Source organism: Rhipicephalus microplus, chromosome 6, assembly GCF_043290135.1.
Source record: "Rhipicephalus microplus isolate Deutch F79 chromosome 6, USDA_Rmic, whole genome shotgun sequence".
Classification (NCBI taxonomy): domain Eukaryota; kingdom Metazoa; phylum Arthropoda; class Arachnida; order Ixodida; family Ixodidae; genus Rhipicephalus; species Rhipicephalus microplus.
In genome coordinates this window covers 109,204,869-109,229,624 of record NC_134705.1, presented here as the reverse complement: position 1 = coordinate 109,229,624, position 24,756 = coordinate 109,204,869, and the positions used below count along the sequence as shown (strand labels likewise).

At 46.0% G+C, this 24,756-nt stretch overlaps 2 protein-coding genes across 2 annotated transcripts in view; both read left to right on the top strand.

Annotated features, from left to right (window-relative positions):
* Positions 1-12,826: 12,826 nt before the first annotated feature.
* LOC142765978 (uncharacterized) lies at positions 12,827-18,016 on the top strand. The gene is made up of 5 exons (XM_075867786.1): positions 12,827-12,902; positions 16,569-16,682; positions 16,749-16,853; positions 16,905-17,018; positions 17,316-18,016. Exons 1-5 carry the CDS (start codon positions 12,827-12,829, stop codon positions 17,492-17,494), a joined length of 588 nt encoding a protein of 195 aa, XP_075723901.1. The 3' UTR covers positions 17,495-18,016.
* A 3,113-nt stretch (positions 18,017-21,129) lies between these two features.
* Positions 21,130-24,756, top strand: part of LOC142764863 (uncharacterized) — a 29,767-nt gene continuing 26,140 nt past the window's right edge. Inside the window, exon 1 of the mRNA XM_075865401.1 lies at positions 21,130-21,171. Within this exon, the coding sequence (XP_075721516.1) occupies positions 21,148-21,171 (24 nt within the window). The 5' untranslated portion in view covers positions 21,130-21,147. The remainder of the gene's footprint in view (positions 21,172-24,756) is intronic.

The window sequence follows — 24,756 nt, the reverse complement described above, 5'->3', positions numbered from 1 at the left end:
TAGCACCGTATAGGCCTCATCTGTCCTCCTAACCTCACTGAGCCCTATTATATCCCATTTAACGCCCTCTAACTCCTCGAATAGTACAGCTAGACTTCCCTCACTAGATAAGGTTCTAGCGGTAAACGTTGCCAAGTTCAGGTTCCGATGGTGGCCTGTCCGGATCCAGAGATTCTTAGCACCCTCTGCTGCGTTGCAGATCTGACCGCTGCCGTGGTCAGTTGCTTCGCAGTTGCTGGGGACTGAGGGCCGTTAGTTATTTGACGTATGCATGTGGGAGGTAGTGGCCGGATACAGCACCAGGATGGCCAATCCTTCTCTGATGAGGGAGTGCGTTCGCAGCGGTGGTTACCTCTGAGGCTGCACCCCAGACCTCGTAGTGCAGTTCCATCACCACGCGGTTTTTTTTATCTAGTTGGTAACTGTGCGGCACTTGGCTTTGAACCACGGACCTTTTGCATGTAAGGCGGATGCTCTAACCACTACGCCATCATATCTCTAAATTCACATATAAACCCAAAAAAGTGGATGGAGGGAAGGCCGCTGTGGTAGCTCAGTGGTTAGAGCATCGAACGCATTATTCGAAGGTCGAAGGTTCAATTCCTGCTCACGGCTGGTAATTTTTTCATTCACTTTTCTTTGTTCTTATTTCCATTTCATTGGTTCTAATAACTTCCCCTGTACATTCCTTGGCATTACTGTCTGTTAGATCTCATTATTATTGTGTAAAAAACACAAAAAACGAGACCTTAGGTAAACACTTCCTTCTCTTATATATATATATATATATATATATATATATATATATATATATATATATATTATATATATAGTGGATAATTAGGAAGTGGATACTTGAGGGCTCGTTTTTCTGTGTTTTTACACAATGTTAATGAACTATAACAGACGATGATGCCAAAAAAATATAGGAGAGGTTAGTAGACGAAATTGTAAGGTAAGTGTGAAAAAAGAAAAGTGGCTGAAAAGATAAGTTGCCGTGGGCAGGATCCCAACCGGCGACCTTCAAATAACGCGTTCGATGCTCTACCACTGAGCTACCCCGGCGGCTATCCCCCAGCCACTTTATTGAGCATATATGTGAATTTAAATGTGGGAGTGTCAGTCAGCGCCATCCGTAGTCATGGCGGCGAGTGTGGCACACTATTTTTATTAGCGTGCGTGGCGTCACGTAGCAAGTGAACCTAATACGAGCTGGGAGCTGACCAATACTCCCTCATATACAACCTAAGGCACCGAGTCCGCCAGTACGACACCCTCGTTAATAAACAAAAGAAAAAAGTGGATACTTAAGGATCGTTTTTTCCTGTTTTGACACAATAATATTGAAATCTAACAGACGATAATGCCAAGGAAAATATAGACCAGGTTATTAGACCAAATTGTAAGTGTGAAGAAAGAAAACAGGTGAAAAGATAACTTGCCGTGGGCAGGAACCGAACCTGCAACCTTCAAATACATAAATACCTACATATATATATATATATATATATATATATATATATATATATATATATATATATATATATATATATATATATATATATATATTGAAAAAAGGTCTATTGACGACTGTTGCGACGGTGGTCCTACGAAGAAAACACGATCGTGCAAGAGCACAAGCAGATGCCGGCGATGATCAGCACGAGCCGAGCGAGCGAAGCCCAGCACCCAGTACCCAAGCGGTGGCGATGTTGCTTGCCAACGACGCTCTTTCTTCTTCACAATTTGCCCCCGCCGAAAAAGAGCCATCCTGGCGACCTAAGAGTCTGGAGGCAGAGGGCTATAATATGGCTTAAGGCGGGCGACGTGGACGATGTCACGTCCACGCCGGCGCATGTCGTCAGATGGGGAAAGTGGCTCGATGAGAAAATTCACCGGCGAGGTTTGCTCCAAAACGCGGTATGGGCCCTCGTACTTTGGAACGAGTTTTGAGGAAATGCCGGGGGTTTGATAAGGAACAGCCAGCCATACAAGTGATCCCGGGGAATAGCTGGGGCTTTGTGAAGAGTCGACGTTGTTTTCTTTCTGGCGCTGTTGTTCTCGAGACGTAAAGGTGCGTGCGCGTTCACGGCACTCTTCCACATTTCGGGCAGCTTCGGACACAGATGGGCATTCGGATGCGTCAGGACGGTATGGAAGGAGAGTATCGATGGTGTGGGATGGTTCGCGTCCATAAAGAAGAAAGAAAGGTGAAAATCCAGTGGTAGACTGTGCCGCGGTGTTATATGCGAACGTGATGAATGGAAGAATGCGATCCCAGTTAGTATGATCGGATGTCACATACATGGCGAGCATATCGCCTAGGGTGCGGTTAAATCTTTCCGTGAGCCCGTTAGTCTGCGGGTGGTATGCCGTGGTCTTGCGATGAACAACATGGCATTCAGAAAGCAGAGACGTGACGACTTCTGATAGGAAGGCTCGACCTCGATCGCTTAGTAGTTCTCGAGGTGCACCATGTCGTAATATGAAGCGATGAAGGATGAAGGATGCTACGTCCCGCGCAGTGGCACTTGGAAGGGCGGCGGTCTCAGCGTAGCGTGTTAAATGGTCCACAGCGACTATATTCCACCGATTTTCATCTGATGTTGTCGGTAGAGGGCCATAGAGATCAATTCCGATCCGATCGAAAGGTTTGGCAGGGCACGGAAGTGGTTGAAGCGCACCGGACGAGTGGAAAGGCGGTGATTTGCGACGTTGACAGTCAGGACAGCCCATAACAAATTTTCGAACGAAATTATACATTCCGCGCCAGTAGAAGCGATGGCGAATGCGTTCGTAAGTTTTGAAAACTCCGGCATGGCCACATTGGGGATCGTCGTGAAAGGAGGCGCAGATTTGTGTTCGCAAGCTGCGCGGGACAACCAAGAGCCACTTACGACCTTCGGGGGCGTAGTTGCGTCGGTGTAGTAGCCGATCACGAATGGCGAAATGAGCAGCTTGACGTCGGAGAGATCGTGGTACCGCAGTGGTTGACGATCCAGAAAGACAGTTAAAAAGAGAAGCGATCCACGGGTCCTTGTGTTGTTCACTGGTAAAGGAGTCGAGGTCGAGAGATGCAATGGAGATACCAGTGGTTCCGCAGGCCGAGTCGGGAGGTAAAGGCGAACGCGACAGGGCGTCGGCGTCAGAATGCTTGCGTCCGCTGCGATGGATGACACGAATGTTGTACTCCTGGATTTGCAGCGCCCACCGAGCTAGGCGGCCAGAAGGGTCTTTCAGTGTGGCGAGCCAACAAAGTGCATGGTGGTCCGTTACCAGGTCGAATGGGCGACCGTACAAATAAGGGCGGAACTTGCGAAGCGCCCACACTAGCGCCAAGCACTCTTTTTCAGTGACGCTGTAATTGGCCTCAGCTTTAGTAAGTGTGCGACTCGCATAAGCGACGACGTATTCGGAGTAGCCCGGCTTGCGTTGGGCGAGGACGGCGCCTAGACCAACCCCACTAGCGTCTGTGTGAACTTCCGTTGCAGCTGTTGGGTCGAAATGCCGAAGAATTGGAGGAGATGTTAGCAGACTACGAAGCGTGGCAAACGCGACGTCGCAGTCAGAAGACCAGGATGAAAGGTCTGCATCACCGCGTAGGAGGTTGGTCAGTGGTGACATGATCGATGCAAAATTTCGCACGAAGCGCCGGAAGTACGAACATAGTCCGACAAAACTGCGTAATTCTTTCAGTGTAGTAGGTTTCGGGAACTCAGCGACTGCTCGCAGTTTTGCAGGGTCGGGTCGAACACCATGCTTGGAGACGATGTGCCCTAAGATGGACAGCTCTCGCGCGGCGAAGCGGCACTTTTTAAGGTTCAGTTGGAGCCCAGCGTTGGTTAAACACGACAGAACCAGTTGGAGCCGAAGCAGATGCGTAGGAAAATCGGGAGAGAAAACGACAATGTCGTCGAGGTAGCATAGACACACAGACCACTTCAGTCCACGCAGTGTGTTGTCCATGAGCCGTTCAAACGTGGCAGGAGCATTACAAAGACCAAATGGCATTACGTTAAATTCGTACAGGCCATCTGGTGTAATGAACGCAGTTTTCTGGCGATCAGCTTCTGCCATAGGAACCTGCCAGTATCCAGATCGTAAGTCTAAGGAGGAAAAGAATTCGGCTCCTTGTAGGCTGTCAAGGGCGTCGTCTATGCGCGGTAATGAATAGACGTCTTTCCGCGTCACCTTGTTTAATCGCCGGTAGTCGACGCGAAATCGAATCGATCCATCTTTTTTTCGAACTAGAACGACAGGAGATGCCCAAGGACTGTGCGATGGTCGAATAACGCGACGGCGTAGCATCTCTTCGACGTGGTCGTTGATGACGTGACGTTCTGCAGCAGAGACACGGTACGGTCTTTGACGCAATGGCTGGTGCGAACCGGTGTCAATGTAGTGGTGCACTGCGGAAGTCCGAACCAATTGCGGCTGAGAAACGTCGAATGAATTCGCGAAGTGCTGGAGGAGATTAAGAAGCTCGGCGCGTTCATGGGCACTTAAGGTGTCGGCGATGGAACTCGAGAAGGTGTCACTCGATGAGCACTCCAGTGGGGAAAGGGCATGAAGTTCGGTCGAGGCGCTACTGCACGATTCGTCTGGCATGTTAAGGAATAAACAGGAATCGAGGTACTCCACTCGACCGAGACAGTCGCCGGCAAGTAGCGTAAGCGGTGCAGAAAGGGGGTTGTGGACGAAAATATTGCTTCGGCCCGCAGTGACGTCGAGTGTAGCGAAAGGCAAGGAAACGGCTCTGCTGCTCATGAAAATGTCGGAAGGTGTAAACATTACTGTAGCATCGTTATAGTCATCGCAGCAAACCGGGACAACGGCAAGAGAGGCTGGCGGAATTTCAGTGTCCTCACGCACGACAAGTTTTCGCGACCGCTCAAGAGTTTCGTGCAAAGGTTCGTCACACAGGTGCGAAAATTGAACTTCAGCGCGTGCGCAGTCGATGATGGCATGATGATTTGACAGAAAGTCCCACGCGAGGATAACGTCATGCGAGCACACCGAAAGGACGATGAACTCGACAACGTACATAGAGCCTTGGATGAATATGCGGGCCGTACAGGTGCCAAGAGGTCGAACTTGTTGTGCGCTAGCTGTACGAAGCGATAGTCCAGAGAGCGGCGTGGTCACTTTGCGTAGGGAGCGGCAGAGCTGGGCGGCTATAACAGAAACGGCAGCACCTGTGTCGACGAGGGCAAAGGTAGAAACACCATCGACAGATATAGCGACGACGTTAGCTGGTGAAGTGCGAGGACTTGAGCATTTCGACGACGGCGCAGTTCTTGCCTCTGGAACTGCGGCGTTCAGTTTTCCCGGTTGGAGGAAGCGGGTCTAGGACGCATTGGGGACAGTGATCGCCTGCGAGGAGATGGGGAGCGGGGAGAGTGAGTTTGAGGCTGGTGTGACCGAGACTCAGGAAAGTTAGTGCATCCATACTGCGGTGAGTGATAGGGAGCAGGTATGTGCATGGGCTGTGGGTCATACGGTAACGGCCGAGTAGCGTCGCGGAGTGGTTGGAAGCGACGGCGACAATATCGTGCCACGTGTCCTGGATTACCGCAGGCGTAGCAGATCGGTCGATTGTCAGGAGTGCGCCAGGAATTGCTGACTCGTGGTGCGGCCCAAGGTGTCGAAAATGGGGCGGAGTGGGGAGCGACTGAAGACATGGGTGGCAAATGCTGCTGGCGGGGTCTGCTACGTACCACCTGGGCATACGTAAGGGGCGCGGCCACGGGCTGCATAGCCGGCGCATGGGCAACAGGCATGGCCACAGGCTGCTGGTGGGCAGCGACGGGAACAGCCTGAGCTACCTCTTCGGCAATAACGTCGCGGAGTGGTGAGGGCAGACGAAAGGACGGCGGCTGCTGCGTGAAGGGAATCAACGACAGTTGCCGAGCTACTTCTTCACGCACATAGTCTTTAATCTCTTGCAGGGTTGGTGAGTGGTCGGGAACAGAAGTGAGACTGGAGAGCGAGTCGGCGTGTGAGGAAAATGGGCGAGTCAGGGCGCGCTGCTTGCTCAACTCTTCGAAACTTTGACACAAAGTGACAAGTTCCGCAACGGTGGCAGGATTACGGGCCAGGAGCAGCTGATATGCACCGTCATTTATCCCTTTGAGGATGTGTTGAATCTTCTCCGACTCGGGCATGGTGGTGTTCACACGGTTGCAAAGACCAATAATGTCTTCGATGTAGCTGGTGAAAGATTCCGTTGGCTTTTGTGCGCGAGTCCGCAAGCGTTGTTCGGCTCTGGACTTGCGGACTGCGGGTCGGCCAAAAACGTCAGCAAACAAGGTTTTAAAGATGGACCACGTCGTGATGTCGTTTTTGTGGTTGTTATACCACATTTCGGCCACGTCAGTGAGGTAAAAGATGACGTAAGTCAATTTGTCCGCGTCATCCCACTTGTTGTTAGCGCTCACCAGTTCATAGTTAGCGAACCAGTCTTCCACGTCGGTCTCATCAGCTCCGCTAAAGACCTTGGGCTCTCGCAAACGAAGAACGCCGGGGTTGCTGGGGGATGGAGTGGAAGAGCCAGGTTGCGCGTTGTTGGTAGCCATGATGGGAGGTAGCGTTCGGTTGCGCAGCTCCAGGTTCAGGCGACGGCGAATGGCAGCACCCAGGTTCAGGCGACGGGGAATGTCAGCACCTTCCACCAATTGAAAAAGGGTTTATTGACGACTGTTGCGACGGTGGTCCTACGAAGAAAACACGATCGTGCAAGAGCAACGGTCAAGCAGATGCCGGCGATGATCAGCACGAGCCGAGCGAGCGAAGCCCAGCACCCAGTACCCAAGCGGTGGCGATGTTGCTTGCCAACGACGCTCTTTCTTCTTCACAATATATATATATATATATATACATACATAAGTGGATGGAGGGAAGCCGCTGTGGTAGCTCAGTGGTTAGAGCATCGAACGCATTTTTCGTTTTTCACCCACTTTTATTCTTATATACAATCCATTTGTTCTAATAACTTCCCCTGTACATTTTTTGGCATTACTGTCTGTTAGATCTCATTATTATTGTGTCAAAAATACGGAAAAACGAGCCCTTTGGTATACACTTCATTTATATATATATATATATATATATATATATATATATATATATATATATATATATATATATATATATATATATATATATATATATATATATATATATATATATATATATATATATATATATATATATATATATATATTCCTTGATATGTACATTTCTGCAGTTCAGCGTGACATCCTGCTGGCTTATGGGAACCGCATTTCATTCAAAGGAAACCTCACATTCAAAGAACGGAATGCAGGTAAATGTTTACAAGAACGCGCAGATATTGTAATAAAACCCGCTGATAAAGAAGGCGCAATCGTTATAATGAACACAACGGACTACGTTTGTGAAGCTCAGAGACAGCTAGATAATGACACGTTTTACAAGCGACTCAGTGAAAACCCCACCGAAGAATTTAAGGATATCGTTACTGATACAATCAAGCATTTAATACTGGATGACAAACTTCCCGATAAAGCAAAGTACTCATTAGTCTCACTGAGCCCTGTTCCAGGAAGGTTTTACCTATTGCCTAAAATACATAAGCCCAATAACCCCGGTCGTCCTATAGTGTCAGGCATTGGCACTGTCACCGAACTACTTTCAAGCTATGTCGATGGCCTGATTAGTATACTACCTCCAACTTGTCCATCCTATCTGAAGGACACTTCTCATTTCCTCGCTGACATCATCGACCTGAATATACCTGTTGACTCATTTCTGGTAACATTAGATGTTGCGTCACTTTATACTAATATTCCCCACAAAGACGGCATTCGTGCAGTGGTGGATGCTTATAACGACTCATCATGTGACAAATCTGTTGATAGCTGTACATTAGCCACATTATAAAACTTATCCTGGAGCTTAACAATTTTCAGTTCGATGGTGTTCACTACGTACAAGTTAGTGGCACTTCAATGGGCACCAAAATTGGTCCAAATTACGCGAATATATTTATGGGCCAATTGGAAAATAATTTTCTTTCAACGCGCAGACTACAGCCATACTACTACAAACGTTTTATAGACGACATATTTTTTATCTGGCATCACGGCGAAGCGGAACTAATGACTTTTATTGCAGACTTTAACAAGGTTCATCCATTCATTTCATTGTCACATTCATACTCGAAGGCATCCATCTGTTTCCTGGATGTAACAGTATCCCTTTGCGGCGAAACATTATCTACTAAAGTATATAGAAAACCCACCGACGCTCACCGATACCTTCATTTCAAAAGCAGCCATGTAAAACTTAGTAAGACGAGTATACCCTACAGTCATGCACTTCGTTTCAAAAGGCTGTGCTCTAAAAATTCAGACTTTGTTGAAAACTGTAATAAGCTTCGTGATGCCCTAACTGTACAACAGTACCCGCCTCAGATTATCGACAATGCGATTATGCGCGCCGATGCAATTGAGCGAAGAGCGCTTCTAAAATCAAATAAAGAACCTGCGCACCGGAAACACATCAATTTAATTCTGACACATTCTCTGTCAATTCCAAATGCTAACGCGATCCTCAAAAAGCACTACAACATACTAATGCATAGCTATCGGCTCAAAGACGTCTTCCCGGAGCCTCCACGAGCAGTTTACCGCCGATCGAGAAACCTGCGAGACATACTTACGTCATCCAAACTATCAACGCCAGCCCCAGTGGGGTGTCACCCATGCAACAAGGCACGCTGCAAGGTGTGCCCTCACAAGACCACGTCGCGTATTGTTAAGAGCTCTGCGTCGAACTTCACTCCTTGGATAAAAGGCAATTTCGACTGCGACACGAGCAATGCAATCTACTTGCTCCAATGCTCATTGTGTGACCTCCAATATATTGGTCAAACAGAGACAGCTTTCCGGTTGCGCTTTAATAATCACAGGTCACACGTAAGGTGCCTGCCTAGCCTTCCCCTGTCCAAACACCTCGCTACCCCAGGCCACTCTTTCGACAACATAACTGCCACAATACTCGAATCTGGTTTTAAATCGCACTACGAAAGGGAAGTTCGTGAATCTTTTCTTATTCATGAATTTAACGCCATAGCGTCTGGAATAAACGAAAACCCAGGGAGGCTTACGTTTTTACCGGCAAATCAGATAAATCAACCGCCGTAGCCCACATACACGTTTGTCCACTGCCGTGATTACGTTGCGGTGTCATTGGTGACACACTAGTTAGTTGACCGGAATGCATGCACACTCTGTTACCACATTTGTGACATCAATGGTGATATTATGCTCATGTATATTTCATTGACAACGAACGTGACTTACCATGGCATTGCCTTTTTTGTTCATTCACAAATGTTGCGATATCACAAGTGTTCATCAAATTATTTGTATTTATGCTTTCAAGTCACCTTGCCCTACCATATTCTGTATAGCGCGCTGCTGCTCCGCTATCAACAATATGCTGCGCATGTCTGAATATCTTTTTGTTAACATGTATGTCAAATTGGTAAGAGTGATGATTCACGATTGAGGGCCCCCATGACTTTAAGAAGTCTTTAAGAAGTGCGTGTTAGTGTAATATGCACGTATGCCCTGACGAAGGCCGGTCCCCGGCCGTAACGTTGGCAATAAAGCATCGTTTTTCGTTTGCTCGTTCGCTTCTTCTGGTGACTTATAACTCGACCGGAATCCAGGAAGACTTTCAAGAAATATATATATATATATATATATATATATATATATATATATATATATATATATATATATATATATATATATATATATATATATATATATATATATATATATATATATATATATATATATATAGTGGGAGTAATAATTCAATGAGCCAGTTAGTCTTCGTGAAGGTATGGGATATGGCACAACGGGAGCGTTGTCAACAAGGATAAATATATTTATTTCCCAACAGTTTCGGGAGGGGACCTCCCTTCATCAGGGGATAGTTATACCGACATGAGCTTCCAAACTTCCTTGCTGCCGCGTCCCTCTCGCCTTGAAAGACGTTTGCGAGAGTGAGAGAGAACTGGAAGAAGGAAAAAAAACTCTCTCACTCTCGCAAACGTCTTTCAAGGCGAGAGGGACGCGGCAGCAAGGAAGTTTGGAAGCTCATGTCAGTATAACTCATCCCCTGATGAAGGGAGGTCCCCTCCCGAAACTGTTGGGAAATAAATATATTTATCCTTGTTGACAACGCTCCCGTTGTGCCATATCCCATATATATATATATATATATATAAATATATATATATATATATTATTCCAGGGCTTCACTGGCTTTAGCGGCCCGCTTCACTTGGTCGAGGAGCGCTAGTCGCGCCCCCAGATCATCACTGGCGAGCAAAGTCTCCCACTGCTCCCTTGCAGAAATTTCGCCGGCTATTGGCGGCGAGTAAATTTCGGTTGGCCTGTTCTAACAACCTAACGTTTTGTGGCGAGAGTGGGCCTGCCTCCCCACCACGGACAACTGTGAATGACATGCTTTAACGAAAAAATTGGATATGTGTTTGTTAGTATACGGCGCCAGTCATAAGAATTCCGGCCGGGTAAAGCTGTGTGTGGTACACAGTACCTTCGTCGCTCAAGCCGTTGGTTTTCAAAGATATCTTGCGGTAAAAAGTGGCTGTCGTCGGAGTGGTAGGCCGGTCGATTGGTTAAAGCACGAGCTGCACCGTCCGCTCTCTCATTTTCATTGAGTCGTGCGTGACCCGGGAACCAGATGATAGCATGGTCCTGCGTTAGGTCTGGTCCTAATAGGCGAATGGTGTTGTGTGGTAGTCTTCCCGTGAGAAAGAGTCTATATGCGACCATGGAATCAGTGAGAAGAAGGAACGATCATCCTAGAACATTCTTAGCTTTAATAGCAAGCGCGCAAGCTAAAGCCTCAGCGTTCTTTGCGGACACGGCTCGTACCGTGGCGCAAGCCAGAAGGCCTTAACCTGGGGCCGCTGCTACGTCTGCGAGTGCGTAATTCTTCGTGCCGCATAGGGTGATATCTGTGTACACCATGTCCGAATTGTTCCTGAATTGCCGCTGTAACGTGTGAGCTCGTGCACTCCTACGACCTTTGTGATATAGGTGGCTCATGTTTTTTGGGGCTTAGGGATACTAGAATATTTTCACATAGCTGTTTAGCCATGGACTCCAGTTCCTCTCCCGCATACTGAGGACCAGCTGGGTAACCTACGCGGCGTAGTAATTGTGTCCCAGTAGTGGTTAAATTAAGCCTCTCCCTTTGAGAAATGAGTACAGCTGCGCGTAACTCCACACAGTGATAATGTATGCCGAGGGCTTCGAGACGTTTTGTCGACGTTTTAAGTGGTAGGCCAAAAGCCGCCTTGTACGATGTTCGTATCAACGCATCTAGGGCCTTTAAACCGGTTTTATTGATCTCCTGGAAAGGAAGGAGGAGGAGGAGGAGAATTAAATGAGAAAGGACAGGGAGCTTAGCCACCTGGAAAGGAAGACAATATGTTAGCTGACCGAGGACAAAAGCCTGAACCAGCCGGAGCGTCTCAGCTTCCTTTAAGCCTTTTTGGTTATAGGAGACTCTGTTATTCATACAGGAGATCTCCTTTACCGTTGTTCTGAGGGTTTTGATTGTGTGGTCGACTCGCTTGTTGCTTTGTAGCCACAGTCGAAAGACTCGCATTTTCTGTACTTCTTTTATCTTGTGGTGTCATAGAAAGAGGTTAATGACCAACTCGTGAATGCGACGGCCTCTGCCTCGAACTCAAAAAAATTCACATTTATCGGGAGCACAGCTCATTCCACTCTGATGAGCGAAATGGTCAACAGCAGTCACTGCGTCTTGTAGGATTTGCTCTTTTTGTCTGAAAGAGCCACTGTTGGCCCGTAGGGTAATATCATCCACATAGAACGCGTACCTAGCCCTGAAACGCTGTCTAGTCTTCTCGCTAAGCGCCGCATGCCAATGTTGAAGAGAAGAGGAGATAGTATCACCCTCTGTGGTGTGCCTGTATTGCGTATAGGAAACGAATCTGAGCGTGTATTGCCTGCGCCTACTGTAACAGTGCGAGAGGTTAGAAAAGAGTGAACGTAGTCATATATCTTTTGCCCACAACTGATGTCATTTAGCTCAGATAAAATGAGCTCATGGAACATAGTGTCAAATGCGCTTTTCAAATCAACAGTCACGACGAGATGTTCTGCACCAACCGCGGTATTGCAGAGTACCTCTTGCTGAAGTAGAAGGAAGACGTCCTGCGTTCACAAACGTTGGCGGAATCAAAACATCCTAGTTGGAAAAATTTTCCAAACTTCAACGTAAGGCATGAGACGTGTGTGAATCACATTTTCGAATAATTTGCTAAGACAGGATAGTAATGATATTGGTCTTAGATTTTGTAGATCGGGTGTTTTTCCTGGCGTCGGAATAAGAATAATTTCGCATTCCTTCCAATGTTGAGGAACCACGCCTTTCTTCCCTACCTGTTCATTAAAATACCGAGTAAGCTGTTCCAGGTGTTCGTCACTCAGATTCCTAATCGTCGCGTTTCTTAGCTGGTCAGGTCCGGGGGCAGTATTGCGCTTTGCGGCTTGCGCGGCCGCGAATAGTTCTGCCTTGGTGATCGATGCTGCGTTTTCTTCGCCGTGGTATGCTAAAGTGCACGAATGAGTAGTGAACGCGCCTATGTACTTGTCTCGTAGCTTAGCGAGAAGGGCGTCATCTGTTCCTGGAAATTCCCCAGCAAGCTTTTTGAGAGTTCGGTTTGCTGCCGTTTTGGTTTTACCAGGTTATATTATGCTGCGGAGTATTGCCCATGTCTTGGAAGCTTGTAAGGTTCCTCGGAGTGAGTCGCAAAAATTCGCCCAGCTTGCCGCCTCCAAGTGCTGCGTGTAAGCGTTTTCCCGCTCAGATATCTCAGCAATTCTATGGCGCAATTTTCTATTGAGTCGCTGTCGTTTCCATCACTTGGTCAACCTTCTCCTGTATTCCCACATATGTATCAGATGGCTAACGACTTCCGGGGTTTCCGCTGTGAGAGCAACCCACTTAGAAGTTGCTTTGTGAGCCTCTTGTATGTGCGTTGCCCAATCTTCAGCGCTCTCCGGTAAACTTTTGGGCAGTGGGACTTTACGATAAGTTACTTAATCTGTTATTACAACATAGCCATGAGACTGCCGAATTTTGGGGGAGGCAATCAACACGCTCAAGATATGATGGTCACCGCCGAGATTCTCTTCTGCGTTGCTCCAGAACACCTCGTCAAAATTATTTATGAGTGCTAGATCAGGAAATGTGTCTGCGCTGACGCTGTTACCCAATCTTGTCGGGTGTTGCGGGAGTACGAGAAGCTGGAGCCCATGCGTATCAACAACTCGCTCGAGTTCCCGGCCTTTCGGGGTATCTTTTCGATGCCCCCAGGTAGTGCGAGGAGCAATAAAGTCCCTGAGAAACAGTAGTCGATCCTAGATGCTGGAATTACTCTTGAATATACCGAATGAGTGCGTTCAAATCGTCCCTCTTTTCCTTAGGGGAGCTATACACGTTCGTAAGTATGGTTGTGGCTTCGCTACGCTTGTGCGGTAGTATACTTATGATTTGGTAATTAATGCTGCTAGTTACCAGATAATCTATACTAGTCGTTGTTTCCTTAAGAACCAATGTGGCGACTTTAGGGTAGTCTAGATCTGATATCATGTAGTAGCGACTCAATTTGACTGGCTTATTGCCAACCTAATGTTGAGATTGACATCAGGTTTGACTGGCGCCGTATTAAGAAATTGCTGTAGAGCGGCCCCCCGTTTGTGAAAGGCGCGGCAATTCTATTGCCAAATTTCGAGATATTCAGTGTGCGCTCGTGTTTTACTTGCCATGGATAGTGCTATTGCTGTACGGGGTTAGGAGTTGCTCCGGACGACGGATAGACGGAGCACCCAGGCTGCTTTTAGGCCGTTTAAGAACAGCGGCCCTTTTGCTTGCAAAATATTCATCGACATAATTTTTTAGGTTCTGAAATTCGGCAGCCATTTGCTGCTGAAAGCGTTCCATGCTTTGCAATTGCTGCATTACTTGTTTTATTGTTCCTTCAATAGAATTTGACTCGATCGTAACTTGGCTAGAGGTGCCGGTTGCTTTAGGAAGTGTTTTTGGCTCGATTCCTTACCGCGGTTATCTTTAAGGAAGGCCAACTCTCCTATTATTTCTGCCATGTTCTCACTGAGGAGTCTGTTCTCAGTAATAATTTTTTGATATTCTGGATTAGCCGCTATAGAAGCAGTGGGAAAAGCAACTCGTGCATAGCTCACCTCACCATGTTCGGGCGCTTGCTTGATCGCTGAGCTTTTAGCCCCGGACTTAGGTGATTCTGTTGGTGAAAATGGGGTGGGGTCTTGTGAGTAGTGACATTCTGGGTCCAGGATCTCGATCTATATCTGTATCTAGAGCTGAGCCTTGGGTGAATCTCTGGCGACTCCGGACAGAGTGGTCCAGGGCAGATTATTCATCATCAGAACTGAACCAGCGGGGGTGCTAAGATGGCTTCGATGAGGTGTCATTTAAAGTAGGCTGGTGCAAACTAGCTCTTGAGGTTCTTTTCTGCGGAAATTTGAGTCATTTTCTGCAACTTCGGTCACCTGTCAAATGACTCTTGCCACAAGCTGCACACTGCGGAGAGCACTCGTGTTCGGCTGCAGGGTCCCGTTGTCCAAACACAAGACACACTTGAGGCAGGGAGCAGACGTCCGAGCGGTGACCAACCTGATGACTCACATTGCACACCTGGGTGGTAACCTTGTAGGGGTAGCAAGGAAGTTGTCCGCCGTTGTAATAGACGTACCAAGGTGTAATCCCTCCAAAAAAATGTTATAACGGCCGTCTTGGTGTTTTTAAACAAACGTGCTTGCAGAATTTTCACACCTTGTGTGCGTATGTGGAGATTGGATTTTAGCGCTTCAGGCGTCGTGTGGGAGCCTAAGCCATGAATGACGCCCTTAGTTGTCGCTTCGCTTGTCGCTACGTAGGCATTGACTGTGTGTGGTCGGCCTTTGATCTTTTGAGTGGTAATACGCCATACGTGGTCCGCCACTGTCTGGTGCGCCGTCGAAACAATGAAGATGTTGGAACCTCGCTTGATTCTAAGCAAAAACTGCTCACCTGATATTTGTCCACTGTAAGCTTCTATCACGGCGTCTGCCAGTGGTGGACTAGTCAGGTTCTTGACCGCACCCCTATCTTGAAATCGTCTATGGGCAACGGGGGTAGCCGCCTGTGGGCAGTCCTATATTTAGATTTTCCTGTTGCTTCAGCAGTAGATAATTGTTGGAGATCCGAAGTCGTCGAAAAATTCATAGAGTTGGTCTTATTTTATTTCGCAAGAGCCTTCTTTTGCCGCAAAGTGAGCACCATTTGCCAGGCTACATCCGCTTGGTTTTGGCTGTAGGTTTCGGCGTTCTGATCGTTGGTTTCATTTGGCGTTGAGAGGCTGTTAGCTGTAGAGTCTTCAAAATCCATATTATCAAGGTCTTGGCGCCGCGTGTCTGCCATGCGCGAGGGTCCGAGACGCGCAATAGCGTCTGAGGGTTCAATCATAGAGAAAGAAGAAGACAAGAGCGGACACTCCGCGAAACCTGGCCTCAGGAAGTGCGTCACGACTACGTAACGAACTAGTGCTCTCACCAAACGTCAGAGGACGCAAGAGCAAAAAAAAAAAAACAGTTATAATCAATGCAACAGAATCGTTTTTACAAAATAATAATTATACGCCCAAACTAGGTATGTTCTTTATACATAAAAACAATTTATTCAACACACCTTACGCGATTATTTTTCTTCAGCCGTACTGTCATAAACACTATCCACCCAGCGACAAGCCCATGCATGACTGACAGCGAGAAGCTTACGTCGCTTTCGTCAACGTCGGCTGCGTCGGCGTTTTCAAGCGTGAGATAACAGGTGAGGCACGTTTTCAAGCGAAGCTTTTTGAATGACATGTTGTTGGTCTTGTTGGGTCATTTTTTCAGAAAACGGTTACACCTGCGCGAATAAGACACCATGCAACAAACATAGAAAGATGCACACACACGTTGCGCTTCGTGTGTGCGAGTTTGTTTCTTACGTGGCGTCTCATTCACGCAGTTGTAACCTTTTTCTGTAGCTTGTAAGGACGGGGAGGTTCGCTAAAAAGAAAGTTTGCGGCTCTATGCGGCGGCTAGACGGGAACATTGTGCAACGTATGCAGTATAGCAAAGGCGGCACGGCGTCAAGCCGAGGCGACGCGTTCTGCGTCTGCCACGGACGCGAGCACTGTACCTTTCATCAGTGAAAGCTGGCCCTGTTGATAATTCCAAAAATCACAAATTATTTTTTTCCTTGTTGGTGCCTTCTCTTTTCTTCCACGTTCTACCAATTTATGCGTTTGAAAGAGTTGTTTAAGTTTCCCCATGCTACAAGCTTTGTAACTTTACCAACTGCACATATATGCAGATTTTCTGAGCGTCGCTTCAAATAGTGACTGTGACATGACTGCAGAAGCTGCACTGCAAGGTGCGGATGAGCTCCAGTTTGTGTTATTTTAAGCCTCTTACTGACACATTGTCGTAATTTCATTTCTTCAGGACCTGCGGTAGAGGCTTCAAAAAGCGGCTCCCACACATTGAGGTGCCCTGATGAACAGGGTGCGTTCAGTGTCGCGATTTCTTTTTTTTTTTTACCCAAATTGACTGTTGACCAAACCTCTGCAGGTGGCAGCTCCCTTGTAGCTGGTGAAAGAATTTCTGCTGACTTCGTCTTGCCGGAGAAAACCTTAACCAGTCGTTCAGCTGTCACAAAAGGAACTTGTGTGACCGGTAAGTTGTATGTTCACTTCAACACCAGGATTGATATTGAGACTTCCGCAGGCCGCTCGCAAGGTTGTTCCGACAGCACTGTCCGAGGCACTGAACAAGCTTCACAAGACCCTCCAGAAGATGTCTTTGCCAACAGCACCACGTCTGAGTGCCCTAGAGAAAATGGTGGCTATGCTTTTATTGCAGCTGTTTTTATTGTGCTATTTTATGTTTAGGACATTCTGAGGAAACTATCCTCAAAAGGACACTACGTGTGCACTTACAAAATGTAAGGGTGGGCTCTCAGTGATTTTCATTTTTTTTTGTGCATTGTCAACATTGTGAATGGTTTGTTTTCAGGTAGTGGAATCAAAAACTTTGCACCACAGAAAGTTGTGCACCTTGGGTCTGAAAGAGCGAGGAGAGTGCTCGTATGGGATTAGTTGTTCTTCGCTTTTACATCCATTTTTTTGTTTATTGCAGTGCGTTCCTGTGTGCCAGCGACAATGTCTCCATCAATGAAGTACAAGCAAACCATTAAACATCTGCAAGCCAAAGTAGCAGCACAGCGGAAAACTATCAAAAGACTGCGGAGACAGCCTCACCAAACTAACCACTCATTCGTTGCATACATTGTTTTGGTTACCTGCTATGAGGAGTAGGGACACTGTGTATTCGCTCGAAGTGATTTGCATAACCTTAAAAAGAATGTTGGGTATCCTGTCTGTATTTTTGTAGCAAATGCGGGCGAACTGTACACTTTACTGTGGGTCGCTTGATCACTGTGTATGCTTTATCTCTCCAGCTCAAGTAATATATCGATAACAAAACCGCTTGTTGAAATGTCTTCGAGCGGGTAAGGAACACAGTATGAAGTGGGCACAGTTCACGTTATCACGCTTTTCGTATTTTAGCTTCTCATCAACCTCCTCATCTCGCCCATCAAAATTTTCAAAAGAATACCCAAACTTGTAGCGTTTGATGGGGCTGCGGACGCTGCCATTTTATTTTTATATAGCTTGTGAGTGATAACATACGATGTAGAGCCTTTGTGAAAAATAATGAGCCAAAGTAGTTTCCTTCTGCTATTTATTAGCCCTGTAATACCGCTCTCGTAACACCAATTAAGGTCCACAATTCTGGATAAGTGATGACTACAATCTATTTTAGCTCGCAAGCGTCACAACAACACCCAGACGCAAATAACTTGGGATCTTAAGCTTTTGATGATAAGAAGATCCACAAGACCTGCCAGTGTTGTAGCATAAAGTTTGTCTTTCACGTAGTGAGCAAGCTGCAAAGCCCTACCTTTCTGAGGACAAGCAGGCATCAAGTCTCTGCTTTTTTTTCATTTTGGGCTAGCTGTTCTTAAGCACAGCCAGCACACTGCAGCTTTGCCTTTCTGCTATATTGTGTCGTGTGGTTTCTGTGCACTCTTTTTTTCTATGCATTATTTTGGTTAACCCCAGGCGTGATTCGCGACTTCATTGCTGTGTATATGTCACTTCTTCCTTCTTCTTCAGCATTGTGCGCTGTGTTTTTGCCATAGATCCTTACTTACACACGGGTCCGGTGTGTCATACTTCACCAGCTTCTCGGCTTCTGCCGACTCTAGCGTGTGTGCGTTGTCTGTGTTCTCTCTGTATTTGTTACAATATTTGTTACAATTTATTTGTAAGGCGAGATGCATTTGTTGTCTACCTTTGTCATGTTGTGCTTTTTATATTCTCAGACTCTACCTTGCCTTTGAATAAAACATTGCGGATACTCTGTCTCTTTGACTGATATATATACATTGATCACTTGTTCCAAAAGAACAAGTGATCAACAAGTGAACAAAAGAACAAGAACAAGCGTGATGAATAAAATCGTAGTGAATTATCACTACCTGCATCTCTCTTTATTATAACTTAATCAAAATAAAAATAAAAAATTAAAATAAAAATAAATATTCAAAATTTGCGCCAGTGAAACCGAAACAGGAAGCGCACGCCACTTGCTCTCACCAACCACCAGGTGTGCTAGGGTCGATTGGGCCGCTGGGGTCTACGGGAGTGTCCACTCTTCACCTTTCTTTATTTCTCTATGGTTCAATGGCGAGAGCCATCGAGCACGCGCGGAACGCGCGCGGTAGCGTTCCTGCAGCCGCCTACATGGCGGCGATGGATTTGTCGAGCTCGCGCAATAGTCAGGTGCGTTTGGGCTTCTAAAATAAAAATTTCAGGTCGCTTACAGCCTTGGTTGGTGTCAGTCGATGCAGAACAAATTCAGGAATTCATGGCAATATTCGAAATTGGCAGCACACACAAATTTCTACTATGAAGCCGGAAATGGAGCCCGTTATGTGAGATGAAAGTTCTTGCCCTGATATCACGCCTCTTGAATTCAAGTCCAGCATTGCTGTGCTCCGAACTTTGAATCCACGCTTGACTTCTTGGAAGCCCTGATTGGACCACGTAATCACTGTGGAGTTGGAGGGCATCATCAAAACCAAAGAGTTGTTGTTCAGCAGCCGGCGAAAGGAGGTACAAGAAAAAAATTGCAGATATCCTGGTATGGGTGGCGATGATGTGTTTTGAGTCACGTAGCCGAATAAAGAACCTCCAATACATTCCACCGAGCGCTAAATCTGATACAGTGCTTAGAAGGGGCTGAATAAGTTTTGAGGGCGTAGGGTCTTTCCTAAACGAACCACGACCGCTGTAACAACTTAAAGGGATCCTCACAAACGCTTTCAAAGACCAGGGTGAGATTTGCTGCTCGCCTTTTCTACTCTTGCTACAGGCAACATTTCCTCCCCACATATCGTTTCTTAAAACACGAGTACAATGTTAGCCCTGAGCTTCGATCCTATGAAGATTATGTACCTGTCATCTACGTGCTGTTATCGCTGCTTGTACATTCGATTGATATGTGGGGTTTAACGTCCCAAAACCAGCATATGATTATGAGAGACGCCGTAGTGGAGGGCTTCGGAAATTTCGACCACCTGGGGTTTTTAACGTGTACTTAAATCTGAGCACACGAGCCCACAACATTTCCACCTCCATCGGAAATGCAGCCACCGCAGCTGTAATTTCATCCCGCGACCTGCGGGTCAGCAGCCGAGTACTTTAACCACTAGGCCACCGCGGCGGGGCCTGCTTGTAGATTCGGAAACACACAAGATGAAGGGCAATTTCTTGATAGTGCTGCTAGCGATGGCAAAATATAGACAATATTGACGGTTGAAGCCCGAAAACCGTGATGTTAAAACGAGAGAGGACGTAGCAGAGGGCTCCGTAAATTTTGACCACCCTGATGTTCTTCAAAGTTAGTCGTCGAGGGTTAAAACGTGAGGTTCAATCTCGTCCGAAAAAAAAAAACAAGTGACGTGACTTACTCTGGCAAAAACGAGTTCCACACTCATCATCTTCGCAAGAAAGGGGAAGGGTTTGAATCCTACCGACCGAAAGAGTGTTGAGATAAGAACAATTGATGGGTCCGTAGGCTGCCGATTGCCGTCATCTCGTGTAGTCAGTCGGAGTCATGCAGACAAAACCGTGCTTTATGTAGCTTATGCATGTACAGTACACTGTAGCTAAGCAAGAGAACGGGAAAGGAGGAGTAACTATGTGGTGAAAAAGGTGTTGCAGGTCATAGCAGCTAACGTACGGTAAACAGCGATTGTAAGAGAAACTAAAAAGGAGAGAATGAAAGAAGCGGGGAAAAGAGCGCTACTGCATGAGAATTAAACGTTCTTTACGTGTGGCCGCTTGGGCTATTTAGTATGACATGACGATAGTTATAGCGCGAGAACAAAACAAAGACACAGAGACAAGAAGGACACGAAGGACATTATCGCTCGTGTCCTTCATGTCCTTCTTGTCTCTTAGTCGTCGTTCTGTTTTCGCGCTATAACTATCGTTATCGCCCTTTACGGTCATGCACACCGAGCAAGGCACACACTTACATTGCCACCGCACATTTACTCATAGACGACCATGTCACTGAATAGCAGGCTAATCACTCCTTGACATTTATAACGCTTCATGACGAATGCAATACACATGTTTTTGCCAAATGAATTCATTTCAATTTTCGCTAAAATTGCTGCACAAATAAGTACAACAATAATTGTCCCCTTTGAATTTCTTCACCGAAGGATCAGCTCTATCAGTTCAATGCAGACTTCGTGCAAAGGTGCTTACTTCAAAGCCACTACTGATTCTTTCTATAAACAAACAGTTTGTGGAAACTATGTGCTTGTGATCACTCTTCAGTGGAGATTCTCAAGCTGTGATCTTCTCTGCAGGCGCTTCATCCAACTCTGGAGATGATGAGACCGCTTCCGGGTGAGGTAAGCACTTTATGTGAAAGCTAAGTGCGTCGTATCGAAGAACGTACAGCAGAATCTTATCAAAGGGATTCATACAAACAACAATCATACAAATTATATGCGCTGGATTGCACATTAAATTGCGTATTTATGACGAAAATAAGCAACAACAAAAAAGCCTCAAACACACAAGCCTAAAAGATGAACGGAGGGTATCCAACATCAGAACAAAATATCGTTGAATGTAGGTATTGTTTAGGTCATGGTGTGTTTTTGTCACCCATGTCATATCACGTGGTGTGACGCTTGTCTAGGCTATGGCGCAGTTCCTATTCCTGCCCCAGTGCTGCTGTGTAAGTATTGGTGCATTTCCATATCTGATTATATATACAGCTGCACTGATGTGAGACCATAAAAAGTGTGCACCACGAGCAGCCCACTGCCTTACTAGAAATATCACTCTTTCTGAGGTGCCGGTTCCCACTCTGGAGTGTCGCGAAAATGAGCCGGATGCTTCAGAAGTGGTATCTTAATTTTACGTGTTTATCGTCATCATCAGCTGGACTATGCCAACTGCAGGAAGAAGGCCGTTCCGAAGTTCCGCCAGTGAACTCGGTCTGGGCTTGCTGCTGCCACTTTATACCCAAAAACTACCTAACCTTATCTGCCCACCTAACTTTCTGTCTTCCCCTCACCCACTTAAGTTCTCTTGAAGCCCAGTCAGTTAACCTAGTGAGCAGTGGTTATCCTGCCTACGTGCCACGTACCCAGCCCAAGTCAATTTCCTCTTGATTTCAACTGTGATAGCCTCAACTCTGGTTTGTTTCCTCACCCACTCTGCTCTCTTCTTGTCTCTTAAGATTACACCTATCATTTCCCTGTCCCTTGCTTTCAGCATCGTTTGTATTTAAGCTCCATCCCATTTGCAAGCTTTCAGATTTCTCTCTCGTTGGTAAGTGGCAGCAAGATGCAGTGGTTATATGCTTTCCTCTTGAGGGATAGGGCTCTTCTACTAGTAATGATTTGAGTATGATTGCTGACTGTGCTCCACCCCATTCTTATTTTTCTGGTTACTCAAACCTCGTGGTTTTGTTTTGCTGTTACTACCCGTCCCAAGCGCACGTACTTTTTCGCAACTTCAGGTGCACTGCTACCTATCTCGAAGCGCTGTTCTCTTCCGGGGCTGCTCTACATTACTTTTGTTTTCTGCAGATTAATTTTAATACCTACCTTTCTGCTCTTCTTGTCTAATTCAGTAATCATGAATTGTCATTCATCCACTGAGTTGCTCAGCAATGTGATGTCTTTTGCAAAATGCAGGTTACCATGATAGTCTCCGTAAGTTCTTATTCGTAACTCATCTCTTTCTAGGCCTCTAAAAACCTCCTGTAAGCACGCGGTAAATAGCATGGGGAAATCGTATTCGTTTTTCTTACAGCCTTCTTTACTTGTTTTCTGTGGCTTTCTTTGTGGAGCACTACCGTGGCAGTTGGTCCTCTGTACATTTTTTCCAGGATGTTTGTATACGCTTCGTTGACGCCCTGACTAAACAGTGTCTGAATGACTGCTGGTATCTTCTATTGAATCAAGCGCCTTCTCCTACTCTTACGTAGGCTATGTATTGGGAGAATATTCTGAGCATTTCTCTTTCACAAGTTTGATAGTGCGAATGTGGTCGATTGCTGAGCAGCCTCATCGAAACTCTGCTGGACCTTTTGGTTGATTCAAGTTCAATGCCTAATTCAGTTAGAAATGACATTTGTAAATAGCTTGTATTCGACAGAGGGCAGCTGATAAGCCTCGAAATTTCGAAGTCCTTGTCATCGCGTTTCTGATGTATTAAGATGATGTCAGCATTTTTCCCCAAATTCTGGTTTCTTCCCGTCAGAAGATTTTACGTAATTATGTCGTATAGGTATGCCATATATAGATATCGATAGTATCGTTTGACGAATTGTCAAATGTTGCGATGCTTCTAAGCAAGATTAGCTTTGTTTGGGGGTTTTATTGAGTGTATTGACCTTTTGACCAACTGCGTGACTATGCGACATGAGACACTAGATGAACGACCAGCTGCAACGCAGAAGTACTTTGAGCTTGGCACTGTTTTTCAATACAAAAGAAGCCCATCTTCGGCGACATAATAGGTATATGGTGTTCTTGAGCCTCGAGGCGAGTGGGGTACACACATTCGCCTTTATATAAGACGCACCTCACTGATCCGAACTATTGTATCCTCTGTGTTCACATGTCGTATCTCATCTGCTGTAATATCGTAGCATTTCGTGGTGACACGCATGCAAAAAAACATTCACAGTCATACACATCATAGCTATGCTGGCGTCAATTAGGCAAATCCATATGTAAAATTTTTTTCTAGAATGGTACAGACGTAGTGGAGCCAAGAAAAATTCGCTTAAAATTAATTTGAGGAGGGTAAGAGAAATAATGAGGTAAAAGAAATAAAGCTAGGACACGTGTAGTATACTAATGAGAGATGCTGAAAAGAGGGAGAGTAGCAGTGATGCTCTCTGTGAAGTGTAGTTGGTCAAGGTGTGCGAGGTTCAGGAATAACGTTGCCATGCATTTAGAGAATATCCACAGGGCAATGAGAAATTCGATAATGATGGTCTGGGTTAGGAAGGCTTCTGCATAGCATAGCCATGTGAACTGTCACACATACGATGCACCTTGCATGACCGTGCGTAGCCGTGCATAGCCCATCCTTTAAAAGTAAAATATAACAAGATAACTGGAAAAGAAAGTGGGGGTGACAAGGAGTGATGCGTAATTGAAAAGGAGAAAAAGCAAAGGCGAGAAAGTTAAGCATTGTTGTATAAGTGCAAACAACTGATTCTACAGTCGTCTGCAATTCAACATATATTTGTGTGTGCAACGTTTGTACATATATTTAGCGTCATTTCATAATGTATCCCTCCATAAACAATTACGACACGGTGACCTTTTCTCTGCATGCTTCGCGTAACGTAGATTCTCAAGGGACATTATATGTGCTGCTATATTTTCGGGTTTTACCACAAAAGAAACATTTATCAACGCTTGGCGTGCTCCGCTCCAGAATGTTCAACAAGCTTCGTGGTTGTTTTATAATATTTTGTTAGCACTGAGCGGAGAACGCGAATGTCAAGTTTATTACAAAGTTAGCGCGAGCCATAGGCTAAAGGATTGATAACTCGATTTGTTATGCAGAAAAGAAGGCGCGTTCTACCGACGATTAGTTAAGCGATTACCGGCGCTCTTTTCACTTCTAGCAGTATACATTGATTTTTGGGGTATCTAACCTTTCCGTTTCCCGACCACAAGTTCAGTCAAATAAAGCGTTCAATCTTAGACACTCACTGCATGTTGCCGTGTGCCAACGTTACTTCGTCACAATAGTATATACGTTCCCGCTATTTTACGCCATCGCATATGTAGGCCAGACTAGACACTGCGTTAACAAATGGATGTGAAACGTGAGCTGTCTTATAAAAGGTATAGATAAAGTGGCTTTGCCTGCTTATTCTAGCGCGCCATCGGCTAAGCCACAGATGGACAAGATTAGAACTCTTGGCAGAAGCTAAGATATGACCGAACAGAATTTTC

Excerpts from the sequence above, each read along its gene's own strand:
- LOC142765978 (XM_075867786.1), top strand. The coding sequence starts at position 12,827 with ATGTCTTGGAAGCTTGTAAGGTTCCTCGGAGTGAGTCGCAAAAATTCG. Across the intron at positions 12,903-16,568 it reads GCCGCCTCCAAGTGCTGCGT|TTTGTGTTATTTTAAGCCTC; the intron begins GTAAGCGTTTTC and ends GATGAGCTCCAG. Across the intron at positions 16,683-16,748 it reads GAGGTGCCCTGATGAACAGG|GTGGCAGCTCCCTTGTAGCT; the intron begins GTGCGTTCAGTG and ends AAACCTCTGCAG.